Genomic DNA, 14,139 nt, shown 5'->3' with positions numbered 1-14,139 from the left:
TGTTGTGTGTAAATGTATTTCCCCATGTATCCCTTTGATCAGTACCCCGTACTAACACTTTATGGACTTGGGGAAATGTTTCCTTGGGTTGAGTTTCTTGAAATGCTTTACCTTCCCCAGCTCCATAGCTTCCATATGGAGAAGAAAGAGATGTGAAGTCAATCTCCCATCTTAGAAGTCTAATAGAGGCACTAAAATACCACAGACAAGGTGCGAAGTAACTAATTCTTCCCCAACCCTATTTTCCTTCCTTTTCACCCAAGTGAGTTTTGGAAAATTCGTTGTTGCCTTCTTATATACTTAAAAACACAGCTAAATTCCATTAGACCAGTGACTCTCAACCTGGAGATTTAAAAAATGTATTGTTATTACGTGGGTCCTGTCAAACATCAGACAATGCACAGGCAGTCTACAATTAGGAATCATGTAGCTCAAAATGTTAAGGGTCCTTATGGCAAAATAGGTTACATATTGGGCTGCTAACCTCAAGGTCAGCAGTTTGAAGCCACCAGCTGCTCCACAGAGAAAGAGAAGGCTTTCCACCCCCATAAAGAGTGACAGACTTGGAAACCTACAAGATAGGCCTACCCTGTCCTATAGGGTCACTAAGAGGCTCCATCAACTCAACGGCAGCGAGTGTGAGTTTTTTAGAAGGTAAGAAACTCTGCATTGGACGTATAGTTGTGACCATGCATTTGTTGTTTTGATAAATATTTATTGGCGGCTAAGATCCCCCAGGTGCAGAGACAGGCTGGAGAAGACTTTGGGAGCAAAAAGGCCTCATGGAAATGATAGCTCAGCGAGAAGTTTAGATGGATGCAGTTCAAACGATCACGTTTGTTGTGGTTAGTTTTTGTCATGTTGATTTTGACTCCTGAGCGTCAGAGTATAACTTCCACAGAGTGTACAGGACTGTAATCTTAATAGAAGCAAATCACCAGGCCTTTCTTCCACAGTAACTTCAGGTTGACGGTCTAGCACACGCTGTGTGTCACATAGATCTTACGCAAAACCCACTGCCATCGAGTCCACTTCAACTCCGAGTGATGATATAACACAGAACAGGCTGCCCCACAGCATTCCCGAGACTTTCTAGTGCTGACACAGCTTTCCTGGTGGCGTGGTTTCGAGCTATCGGGTTTTGGGTTTTGGTTTATTTCTTTCTCAGCTGAGTGTTCTAACCACAGTGCAAGCAGGGCTTCTGTGTGCCACCTACAGATTTAAATATTCACCCAGCTAATGCAATATTATAATATTGATAATTGCTCTGTGAATATCCATGTGTTTCCCTAGTGTACATTCCCAAAAGAGACATATGGCGTACGAAGTTTGCATATACTTATATGTATAATAAACACAAATCATACAATTTAAAGGATCTATAAGTATATTTTGAAAAAGTAATCCTACCTGGTTTAATATTGTTGAATTCCTTCTCAATCATCTCTTCCGATGTGGACAGCATAAGGTTTCTTACATAAAGGATTTTCACAGAAGACATTGTGTCTTCATCCACCTCTACTTCTGGCTCTGCCCAATCTACTGCAATAGGATGTCCCCATAACTGAATCCTTCCTGTTGAAAAGGATCACACGTGATTGATACTGTAGCAATCAGGATGACACTACGTTGATTCATAATGATGGCCTTTTAAATGGAACCAATTGTGGAAACTTTGAATGGGTAAGAAGACCAATATGAAAGGAGGTGGTTACTGAGCATAAGCAACATTCAGAATAAATGTATCTGGTATCTAGAAGTATCTGAATAAACGTATTCAGAATAAGCGTGCCTAGAAGTACAGGTTCCTCACAAGGGAGCTGGGGATGTTTACAAAGGAGCTGAAGTAAGGCAGCAGAGAGTGTTTGGAGCTTGGGGTGGCTCTCACAAATGATCATGGTTGAAGAGAGATGAAGGAAGGCAAGAGGAAAAGAAAGCAGTTACAGTCTGACTCCATTAAACATTAAGATGGTCACAAGGAGATGCTACTGTCATGTGCTGTTATATTGGCCAGCCATTGCCACTGAACGGTCTAAAGACTGGTGTCTACAGAAGCTGGGTGGGACTCAAGCACCCTTGAATTATCTTCCAACTCTCACCCCTGGCCAGGGCGCAGGCCAACTTTGCTGCCTCCTAGTTCTCTGTCAGAAAAAGTATAACTTGGAAATCAGAAGAAAAAACAATGACTCAAGAAGACAGGTAAAGGGCCAAGGAAGAGTCTGTGATGAGGAATGTAACTGTTCTTGAAAGGGTTGGTATCTGTGTTTAAGTATACTTTCATATTCCCGTATCTACGGCTTATTCAGTGTCGTGCAACGGATTATGAATATCCCAGGCACTCGGATCCACCTCGCAGTAATCCTGTGGGGAGGGCAATGACTCTCCCAAGTGTTCAGGAGAAGAAATAATGGCTTCAAGAAGACAGCGTCCAACCTCTCCCCTTTGTTTTGGTTGACTCAGCACCTGTACACATATCACCCCTTCCCCGAACACACACACCCTTAGTTGCTGTTGAGATGATTCTAGCCCAAGTTTGTCCGAGGAGAACTGTGCGCTCCAGGGGTTTCAGTGGCTGGTGTTTTGGAAGTTAACCAAGACTTGCTTCTCAGTCTTCTGGTTGGGCTCAGGTCCCCAGTGCTCTGATAAACAGCCAAGCACATTACCTACCATCTAGGGACTCCTTTGTGTCCCTACACATTCCTAGCCACAAGGAGGTGTTGAAAGGGGGTTAGAGAAGATTCAAGTCATAAATTCGATTAGAAATCCCATTTGTTTCTTATTAGTCTTTTGGAACACCCTCGATCTTGTAAGCAGTAAAGAGCTTGAAAGAACAAAGTCAGGAATTTGGTAAGGGCTTAGTTATTACACTCAAGAGGCAATTGTTTTCAATCAAACACTGAAAAGAAGTCAATTAAAGCATCTGTCGCATTGCTGTCTTAAAATCCAGTAGAGAATAGCCAGGACCTAATGAGTTATATGCTGAGCCTAGAAAGGTTGGCTTTTGCTAATTCATCCCATAGCTACCGCCTCCTGCACTACATCTTGGAGGCTAATTTTATGTTACTTCTTATGGTCTTTGTTTATCATGCTTGCTGATCTCCTCCTTCTTTAAAATTGGGCTTTTCAGAGGGTTGTCAATTATGAAATCCTTTGTTGTTATTACTGAATCTCCCATGGAGGCTTACATAGGTGCGTTTATCCAAATGGGTAATAGATTTTGCATTTTGGCCTTATTAGACATGGAACATGGATGACTTGGATGACTCATGAACCATCATGCCTCTGCTAGCTTGTTTGCTGACAAGGTATCCTGAGTGAAATTTGGTTGAGCGAAAGCCAATGGAGGCCAATGCAAAGGATTGTGGGGGAGGGATGTTTCCTTAGAGCAGTGGGTCTCAACCTGTGGGTTGTGATGCCTTTGGGGGTTGAATGACCCTTTCACAGGGGTCATCCAATTCATAACAGTAGCAAAAATCACAGGAAGTAGCAACAAAAATAATTTTGTGGTTGGGGGGTCACTACAACATGAGGAACTGTATTAAAGGGTCACAGCATTAGGAAAGTTGAGAACCACTACCTTGGAGCATGATGAAGGTGGGTGGTGGATGGGGAGAGTGAGTTAGCACCCAAAATCTATATCTAGGACACAGAAGCTATAGGAAAACCTAGGCTCTTGGGTGCAAGAATACTAAGTGTTTGAGAATTTCTGAGGCCCAGTGTGGTAGTTACATAATCTGTTGTCAATTTGAGGCTTAAGAGTGAAGGGGTGGAGCCTAGCCTGTCCATCAGATTACAGCTTGGTGACCTCATTTGGAGGTGCTAAGTAGATAAATAGCTCCTTGGAGGCGGGGCACACGCTCACTTCCTGAGAGACTCTACTGACAAGACACGTGGATCTATGCTGAAGGTAGCCAGAGCCCTGGACCTGGAGGAGGCACGTGGAGACATATGCCAGTGCTGAGATGCTTCCACGTCACTGGATCCACAAGACCATTCACCCACTGGCCTGTGATCTCCCTCCATTCAGCATCATTGCATGTGTTTTGTGAGTCTGAAGAGGAATTTATAGATTGGTAATATCAGACTTATGGACGTGATCTGTACTGGGCTGAGATATTTTCTCAGTATTCAATTGCTCTTGTATATAAAGTTCTTTCTTAGACACATATGAGTGTCTATGAATTTGTTTCTCTAGTCAACCCAGACTAACACATCCCTCTACTCAGCCTTGTCCCACCTAGTCAATCCGAGTTATGTTGACAGAAAGTCTCTGTGTGGGCTAGCATGCTATGTTCTTTGAAGAGGCAGAGAAGATGCTGGGAGGCTCAAACTCCTGAGAAACTCTAGGGGTTTGTATTCTTTTGTTGACATTCTCTCCACCCCCAGTATTATTGTACATATTGTTTTCATAGGTGATAAGTGGCTGCCTCATTTGAGGGTGACACGTGTTCACTGCTGACTCGAACAGTGGTCACTGTTTCTCAAGGAGGTGATAGCTTGAAGGCAATGAATGAGCAGCGAGGAGTGGGCGGGGCTTTCCAGCAAACTGTGCAGTACTAGAAATGAAGGACACAGAAATGAACATGCTGGTGTCTAGGACCTTGAGGGGTGCAACTTGGTAAGCAGGAGAGCTCTTTTACTGAGAAATAGAAGGTAGCAAATATTATTATAAAGAATTGTAAAGAATTGCCATGATGACCGATCTTGAATGATGGGCTCAGAGATGTAATCTTTAGCTCTGAGACAGAAAAGAGGTATGAATATTTTTGAACAGACAGGTGAGTGACATCATGTAGACTTCTAAGAGGTTAAGATTGGATCCTAATATTTGCAAGAAATTGTTGAAAAGATGACATGATATTTTAGAAATATGAATCTGCTGATAATACTCACCACAGCCAAGGCAGAATATGGGGTGTATAAAAGAAGTAGAGGGGGGAGACCCTTGAGGAGATCTTGGAAAATAATCTAGCGAGAATACATGTTTAGACCACAGTGGTAGTCTGAGAACAGGATGAACACAGGAACTTTTCACTGGCAGAGTTGTTGCAATTGAAGGAGAGAGAAGAGTTAAAGAAGATAGCAACGTGTTAGTAAACCTGGGTACTGAGAGAGAGTTCCCTTCCTGGACCTTTAGTGATTCTATGGGCCTGCGAGTCATAGGACTTGACCATTGGCTAGAGAAGAATGAAGAAGCAGTGGATAAAGTTTCAACAGAAAAAGTGGCCACCTTTCTAACAGAGTCCGCATTTTGAAGCTCTCTCATATATTTACTTTAAACTAATTTCATGCAAACATTATTTGAAAATATCCCCTAAACCCAGACTTCATTTCCCAATTTTGTAAATCTCTGCAGAGCTAAGCCTACTTCCATTGGCAAGTTTCGGTTTTAAGGACATGTTTGTTTTTTATTCTGGTGGCTCTTGTGAGTTATTTAATGAGAAGGTTTAATACCAATGGGTGGGCCGAATCTATCATTCTTGAACTTGTCTTAGAGTTTTAGCATAGTGTTCTGTTGACAAAAGATGATCTCAAAAGATGTGTGGAAGCCAAACTTTGTTATCTGCGAATATGATCTTATTTGAAAAAAGGGTCTTTGCAGATGTAATTGAGGATCTCAAGATAAGATCATACTCGATTATTTCTGTGAGCCTTAAGTCTAATGGTTAATGGCTTTGTTAACAGTGAGACAATGGCAAATTAGACAGAAGAGAACACACAGAGAAGATCCTAGAGGACTGAGCAGAGGTTGGAGTTTTGCTACCACAAACTAAGGGACGCCCGTGTCTGCCAGAGGTGGAAGGGGCAAGGAAAGATTCTTCCCTTGGGTCTTAAGAGAAAGCATGATCTTGCCAGCATCTTGATCAGGGGCCCCTGGCCTCCAAAACTGTGAGAGAATAAATCTCTTTTGTCTTAAATGTGTGATCTTTTTCTACAGTTCTAGAAAAGTAATACCAATACTTTACTTTGTGTAAGTTTTAGTGAGTATTTTAGAAGTTGACAACTTTAAGACAACTTTTTTCCCCCCTAAGTTGATCTGACACTGATTGAGACAGTATCTGACTGAGACAGAATCTTTCACACTCAGGAATTGATGGTTATTTCCCAAATGGAACTTATTCGACAGGTATAGCACTTAAGAAAGGTGCTTTTCAAAGGAGAGCTATTATTTCTGTTCCTCCAGGTTAGAAAGAAATGATTAGGTACTTGGGAGTCACATGAAAGTATGTTATCTAATCGTCATTGGGATAATGTATCTCTTGGCGGTTTCTTATTACTTTATTATCATAGCGCGTGTGCCTTATTTCAAAGAAGCACAGTAATAAAATCTGTATACAAAACAGTGTAATTTAGAGAAGATAATCGCTTTCAGGATCCATTGTAATGTTGCTGTAGCTGAAAGTACATTAAGGGAATGTGGAAGCCCTGCGATGCTCTGGTGCAAATGTAAACTAGTTTGTGGTGTTTTTTTGTGCCAATACAGAAACTATGGCAACATATGGATAAGTGTGCCTGATATGATGGATGTCTGGCTTGTTATAAGAGCTGCAAGAGCCCCCAGGAAAATGATTTATAAAAATTAAGAAAACAACAACAAAACAGAGGGTTCATGGCTGTGGAAGCAGGGCTGGGGGCTGAGGGGGTGGGGGTTGCTGATACCAAGGCCTCAAGTAGAAAGTAAATGTTTAGAAAATGATGAGGGCAACATACAATTGGTGTATGGAATGTTATGAGCTGTAAGAGCCCCAATAAAATGATTTCAAAAATGAAGAAGATAGGGGTGAAGTTTAGCCTTTGGAGGTGCAACCCCTCTCTCTCCCCTCTCTCTCTGTCTTCACCTTCCTACGGAGACCTATGCAGGCCTTGTGATGCCGCCACCACCATTGGATCCACAAGACTCTGCACCCACTGGCTGCTGAGGTTCCTGCATTCTGCATGATTGCATGTGGCTTCGTGAGTCTGAAGAGGAACTTATGGACTCGTAGCAGATGTATGGACTTGAGTTGGACTGGGCTGGGATGTGTTCTTGATGCATAATGGCTTCTTAATATAAAGCTCTTTCTTACACATGAGCGTAAGGAAGTCTCTGGGGTCTTCTGGGTATGAGGGGCTCTGGATTTGTTTCTCTAGTCAACTCGGCCTAACACATAATTTCAATGTACCAAATGAATACTTTTCAGAACCCAATCTAGGAAAACTTCAAGGATACCAATCTCTTGTGAGATGGTTAAGAAAGGCAAGGAGTTTAAAATATAGCATAAACAAAAGCATAGAGCAAGACCCAAGGAAGAAGTATTTGTTCTCTTCGCTGAGACATACGCCAGCCACAGGCAGGATGGATGGGTAAGAGGCCCATCTTCGAGGAGGGGGTGCAAACCTGGCAGCAGTTTCCTTCGGGCCATGGCAGCGGCCCGGTGACTTTCATACTCGACAAAGGCAAAGCCCCGGTTCTTGGTCTTATCTGCAGCGCTTGGATAGACAATGACATCAACAACTCCATCTGTGACCTTTTTCATTTCAGATAGGATTTCTTCCCTTTTTTTGGTTTTTGGGATCCCCCCAACAAACAATCGGCAGTTGTCCACGCTGGCACAAACTCCCAAGAGGCGCCCATTTCTGCAAAGAGAGAAGCCCTGTGTGGTTACGATTTGAAACGGCAGTCAAAATGTACAGCCCGCGCCAGATAGGTCCCACACAGGTCATATGTTTGTTCTTCATAGTGCTTAGCCCCTGATTTGGGAGAGTTGTATTTTTTGTTTTAAGAGAAATTGGGAAATCTGTCAATTAATTCTATGGTTTTATAGCGAAACTTATTTGAAGCTGCATAGCCCTCCTCCCTCTTTAGATAAGTTATCTCCAACCTGCAGCACTCCCTACTGCTTCACCGACACTGAAGCCACACACCATTGCCTTCATCCCTGGCCCATTTCCTCTCTGGGAGCACTTGTACTGGCAACTTCTACTGCTCCCTTCCTTTTCCAGGCAAATCGAGAACCTGTCCTGATTGAATTAAAAACAGACTCTTAGAATTGAACAGATTTGTTTATTGTTAGGTGCCAGTGAGTTGGTTCGGACTCATAGCCATCTTATGTCCAGCACACTAACGACAGTGCCCGATCCGGTGCCATCCTCACAATCACAGGATATGTTTTCGCCCATTGTTGTAGCCACTGTGTCACTCTAGCTCTTTGAAGGTCACCTTCTTTTTCACTGCCCTCTACTTTTCCAAACATGATGTCCTTCTTCAGGGACTGGTCTCTCTTGATGAGGTAGTTAGTTTCTTGTGCCAACCTGGCCGATAAACACATGTGGGGTTAATTGAAGGGCGGAGGGATAAATGGCTTAGTGAGCCTAGCCTTTCTAGTTCTCGGGTGTCTTGCTTTCTGATGGTTAGACCAGGGTGCAGCTGCCTTAGCCAGTTCCCTGCTTCAGCTGGCAAGGCTCACTTCCTGCAGGACATCTCAAGGAAAAGCCACATGGACCTACCTTGATGCAGCTCTGGGTGCTGGAGCAACCATGTGGAGACCCCTGCCAGCGCTGAGGTGTTTACACCTTCACTGACTTGGCTTTCCTCCCGCAGTCGGCATCATTGTGTCTATTTTGTGAGATGGAGGAGTACTTTGTGGAGTGGTGTTGCACCTATGGGTTAATGTTGGACTTGTGGGCTTGGACAGCACTGGGTTGGGATGTTTTCTTGATGTGCAATTAAACCCTTTATATAAAACTCCCTCTTATACATGAGTTTCTGTGGATTTGTTTCTCTAAGGTACCCAGACTAACACATTTGACAAACACAAAGTATGTAAGACCAAATTTTGCCATCTTTGCCTCTAGGGAGCACTGAAATCCTTGACAACGTCAACTTTCCTTTTTTCATGATGTTGATTATGGGTTCAGTTCTGAGGATTTCTGTGGGGTTTTTTTATGCCTTGGTATAATGGATATCAAAGATTATATGTAGTCATTGGTCTTTTTCACTAAGTGTTTCAAGTCTTCTTCCCTTTCAGCAAGGAAGTGTGATCTGCGTCTGCAGATTGTAATTTTTGATGAATCTTTCTCCAACTCTGGTGCTATGTTCTTCCTATGTACTCCAGCTTATTTGATAGTTTACTCAGCATCCAGATTGAATAAATATGGAAAAAACTCTGTAGCACGTATTTCTTGATTTTACACCGTGCAGTAGTCCCTTGTTTGGATGACCATACAAAGTTTTTGCACAAGCACACTTAACTTCACTAGAATTCACATCCTTCAAATGTTGCATTAAGTTCGTTAATGATGCACACAGTTGAATGCCTTTGCATGCTTCATGGAACACAGACAAACATCTTTCTGATGTTCACTGCTTTCAATCAAGATCCATCCAACATTAGCAGTGATGTCCCTCATTTCAAGTTTTCTTCTGAATCTGACTTGACTTGAATATTGTCAGTAAAATTTTATTTATTAGTATTGTTCAATGGTTTCCAAATTTTGCTGGATCATTTTTCTTTATAATGAGCCTGTATAGGGATGCATCTCTTCCAGTCGATTGGCCAGGTAGCTGCCTTCCAAATATCTTGGCATAGTTGAGTGAGTATTTCTAGTGTTGCATCAATTTGTTAAGACATCTCAGTTGATAGTCCTTCCATCATTAGAGTCTTGTTTTTCAGTCATGCCTTCAGAGCAGATTCGACTTCTTCATTCACCATCATCAGTTCTTGATGATAGGCTACTTCTTAAAATGGTTGAGTGTTGACCAATTCCATTTTGTACAGGGAGTCTGTGTATTCCTTCCATTTTTGGTGCATCCTGCATTGTTCAACATTTTACTCATAAAATACTCCAATATTGCAACTCAAGTCTTGAATTTTTCTCCAGTTCCCTCTGCTTAAAAAGGGAATAGAATTTTACACCTTGTTTTATTTTATCCAGACAAAGCACTTGTGAGGTAGGTAGAATGGGTGTGATTTATATTTTATAGATGAAAAGAAATTAAGTGCGCTTGAGAATGGGGTTTAAAGTATAAAATGAGCTTTGGCTCCTTATATCACTTTTCTTTCACTGTATAGTATTGCTTATTAACAAGTTGAAATATGATTTCATTGACAAAGTATAGCTTGATTAAGATTTTCTAGAGGACATTTGGCAAAATGTGTCAAACGTTTTAAGTGTATATAACTTTTGACCAAATAATGCCTCTTCCAAGAATATGTCTGAAGACAATAGAAATGTATGAACTATGATATTCATTAATGTGCAATGTATATAAGCATTCAAATTAGAATTGAGAGAAATGCATTTCATAAAGAATTGACTTACTTTATCTTAAAGGAGGTGATACTCGGATATTTCCTTATTGTGTGTGTGGTTGTTAAGGACCCTTGAGTCAGTGCAGATCCATAGCGACTCCATGCACCACAGAAAGAAATGCTGCCTTGTCCTGGCTGTCTCTCAATTGTTCTTATGCTTGAGCCCATGATTTTTAATGAATGGTTTTACTATGTCGATCCATCTCACAGCCCCTCTATTCTACCAAGTATGATGTCCTTCTCTGAGGACTGATCTCTCTTGACAACATGACCAAAGTCTGAGACAGATTCTCACCATCCTTGCTTCTAAGGAACCTTCAGGCTTTATTTCTTCCTATACAGACTTGGGTTTGTGTGTTTGTTTTTGTGGCAGTCCATGGTACTTTCGGTATTCTTTGCTAGCACTTTAATTCAGATGCATCAATTCTTCTATGTTCCTTATTCATTTCCAACTTTCACATGCATACCGAGGTAACTAAAAATACCATGCTTGGGTCAGGGCACCTTAGTCTTCAAAGTAACCCCCAACCTTTCCAACACTGTGAAGAGGTCTTGTGTCACAGAGTTATCCAAATCAATGTCCTTTTGTGTACTCGGGTGTCTTTATCCTCTCCAGCCTTTGCATACTAAATGCCAACAGTCACTTCCTGGGTCAACCCAAAATGACTTCATTTTTCTGAATACCCTCTCCTTGTTGAGCAATTACTGATAAATAAAGTGTGGAGATTTATATCATAGAATATTCTGTAGCCATTCAAAATGATATTGTAGAAGATTTGTTGGTTAGAAATGGAACATGATGTTGTTAGATAGAAAAAGCAGGTGTCAATACATATTATTTTATATTATATATATGGAATTTTTATTAAATGCATGGAATCGTCTGGAATGCCAGATGCTAAAAAATCAGCAGAGTGGTTTATCTTTGTAAAATGTAACCATGGAAGAAGAGGCTGGAGCTTTCATTACTTTGTGCTTTTTGATATCTTTTGTGTGTTGTATATTAGACTAATGTAATATTTCTGTAATACTAGTTATTAAAAGTGAACAGTGGTCTTGCCAAAAACTATGTCTGTATCATGAACACAAGCTCTCATCCAGGTGAGTGAGAGTTTGTCTGATTTCCTGGAATCAGTGACTCTTGTTTTGGGTAGCAGGCATTTTGACCAAGGTTGGGTCACTGTCCTTAGTGGCCTATGCTTTGCTGAAGAAGAAAGGACTAGGTACCAGATATACAACAGGTACATTCCAGTCTGGTGAGGGCATTGCACCAAGAAGGTGTGTTGTTCTTGGAGTAAGGGTGGGTAGTGAAGGGAGGGGAAAGGGATCTTTCAGGTTTTTTCAAAATCACATAACAATACAACTTGGAAATTATATTGCTTTTGATAGTTTGGGGGCCAGCCATGTATTACTAAATACCAAGTAGAAATGAGCGCTTCCAAATCCTATTTTTAATTTGTGTGGTTTTTCAGGCACATTTCCCAGAATTACTCGAAGACACAGAGCTGTCTCTTAAAAGCTGGCAAGACTTTAATATCTCCAGAAGCTGTGCATTTAGGCAATTCTTGGTGAATATTTGATGATGATATAATAGCTGTGGGTCTTTTCCAGATAAGTGCCTTATGTTGAGTTGCTAGCCTCAGAAAAGCGGTGGCTAAATGAAAGTTGAAGGTCACTTTTCTTCACTGAAAAGGGGTCTTCACTCCAGAAGGATTGCCCTTGGAAGAGTGAAAGGAAGGGAGGTCGACTCTGGTGTCTTTCTCATGTGATTCATATGCCATTTGCCAAACCCTCTGATTTTTAGGGTCCTTGTGCCTCACCTTCTCCTGGCTTCCACCTGACCCTTGACCATGACCTTGGTCAATAACTTTCTCTTCCCAAATTTGTCATATTTCTCTTTTTGCTTTTCTTTTCGTTCTTTATCACCACCACCGTGGCTATTAAAAAACACGTAGGAACACTTGTGCATGTCAGGACCTGAACTTTACCTACATTATGTCACTTATGTTTCACATCCTTGTGAGATTGGTATATTGTAATCTCTATTTTATAGATGAAGAAACTGATATAGGGATCAATTACTTCTCAATGACCCAGGGTAAAGAATTGTATTAATTATTCATGGCTTTCCATGTTCAAAGCCTGGAGACAGATCCCAGTGTGTAAAAATGTGTTAGGTCGAACCAGAAAAACATGCTAAATTCTCTACATAACCAGGTTGACTTCCATCTCAGCTCAACAGCCATTTTGGGAATATCCCTTACCATTAGGATGTCCAGTTCCATGAAAGACCAAGAATCCAAGGACCTTTCCAATCCCTGAAATCATACAGCTTTAATATTAAATATATATATGTATATATAAACACTATAGTGTTGTATAGCTTTTTGCAAAGCACTTTACTATATATTGTTTTATGTAGTCGGTGCTCAGAATAAGATTGTTGGATAATGATGAATGTGATGCTCAGAGAGACTGACTCGCTCCCTGCCCCGGAGCCAACTCAGACTCGCATCCACTCTACCCACAGAGTAAAGTGGTCCCCGTGGTTTTCCAAGTCTGTAAATCTGAACGGGAGCAGAAAGCCGCATCTTTCTCCCGTGGAGCAGCAGGACGCCTGGCCTATGCCATAAGCGTTCATCAAAGAGGCTAAAGCTTAGTTCAAAAGATCCTGGGATAGACCTCAGGTCTTCTAGAAGCCTCCACATACCACACAAAGTCCCTCGGGAACCGCAGAGGCAGAGATGAGCAAGGAGTGTTCTTTATGATCCTTCAAGAATCGTCCGTGCTCCAGAGTTTCCCGCCAGCCTGAATGCCGAGACCACTGTTGTTGGTGGATGATGGGGCAGTTCCAACCCCTGCCCGCCCCGCCTGTGCACAAAGAGCTGCTCCATCGAGTTTTCAAGGGGGCATGCTTTCAAAGTTGTTCTCCTGGACGGGTTTGTGAGGTAACACCAGAAGGATTCGAACCGTCCACTCGTTGGCTAATCGTTGCAGGTTTAGCCATCTGAGCCATCCACGGACTCGCTAACTCATTGCCGTCTCGCCATGCTGACTCATGGTGCCCCTGTAGGCCCGGGGAGAACTGCCCCCGTGCATTTCTGAGACTGCTGCTCTGGACGAGAGTAGACAGCCTCATTTTCCCCCCAAGGGGCAAGTGGAGGCTGCTGCCTCACCAGTCACCACTACACCAGGAGGGCTCCGCTAGGCCACGAGTATTTGCTTACTCCAAGCATCTTCCTGTGCCGACGGAAATGAAGAAAAAAAACCAACCAGCAACGAATTGACTTACAGAATGATAAGGATCATGTGTGTTTTCTGGGCGGCCTATAGGAAATGAGAGAAAAACCACGATGGGAGATCTCCTTTCGCAAATTTAAGAGGCCGCCAGTTTTAAAATGCATGTCTAGTTCAGGAAGGAAATAGCTGTTCAGACCTCATCATGGAATTGACGTGATCTTGCTGGGCGGGTGTAATATTGATAGATTGGCACCGTGACTGCAAACATGGGCTCAAGCATCGTCATGATTCAGAGGACAGCCCCGAACCAGGTGCTTTTTTCTGTTGTACATCGCACACATGTCAGAACCAGCTTCATGGCCCCTGGCAACACCAGAAGAAGTAAAACCTCGACCATATCGACCACTGGGAACACACTTAAAAATACTTATTTATTGTATCCCCAGAACAAAGACCTGTGTTATGGGTGCTATTATCTTTATTTCACAGATGAGGAAATTGAGGCTCCGGGAGACGAAGCCACTTGCCGGGACTCCGATGACCCCGCTGTGGTAAGAAGCTGGTATTTTCCAGTTGGTGCACCCGTCTGTCTCCCAGGTGCACGGGG

At 42.3% G+C, this 14,139-nt stretch overlaps 1 protein-coding gene across 2 annotated transcripts in view; it reads right to left on the bottom strand.

Annotated features, from left to right (window-relative positions):
* A1CF (APOBEC1 complementation factor) overlaps positions 1-14,139 on the bottom strand; it is a 58,409-nt gene that overhangs the window by 21,464 nt on the left and 22,806 nt on the right. For both annotated transcript variants that reach the window (XM_075534161.1, XM_075534162.1), the window contains exons 4-5: positions 7,379-7,617; positions 1,411-1,575 (exon numbers count right to left, since the gene is read on the bottom strand). In XM_075534161.1, coding sequence (XP_075390276.1) covers positions 1,411-1,575; positions 7,379-7,617 — 404 coding nt within the window. The remainder of the gene's footprint in view (positions 1-1,410; positions 1,576-7,378; positions 7,618-14,139) is intronic.

This window comes from Tenrec ecaudatus, chromosome 16, assembly GCF_050624435.1.
Source record: "Tenrec ecaudatus isolate mTenEca1 chromosome 16, mTenEca1.hap1, whole genome shotgun sequence".
NCBI lineage: Eukaryota > Metazoa > Chordata > Mammalia > Afrosoricida > Tenrecidae > Tenrec > Tenrec ecaudatus.
The sequence above is the reverse complement of the archived record's forward strand: the minus strand, read 5'-3'. Positions and strand labels throughout refer to the sequence as shown.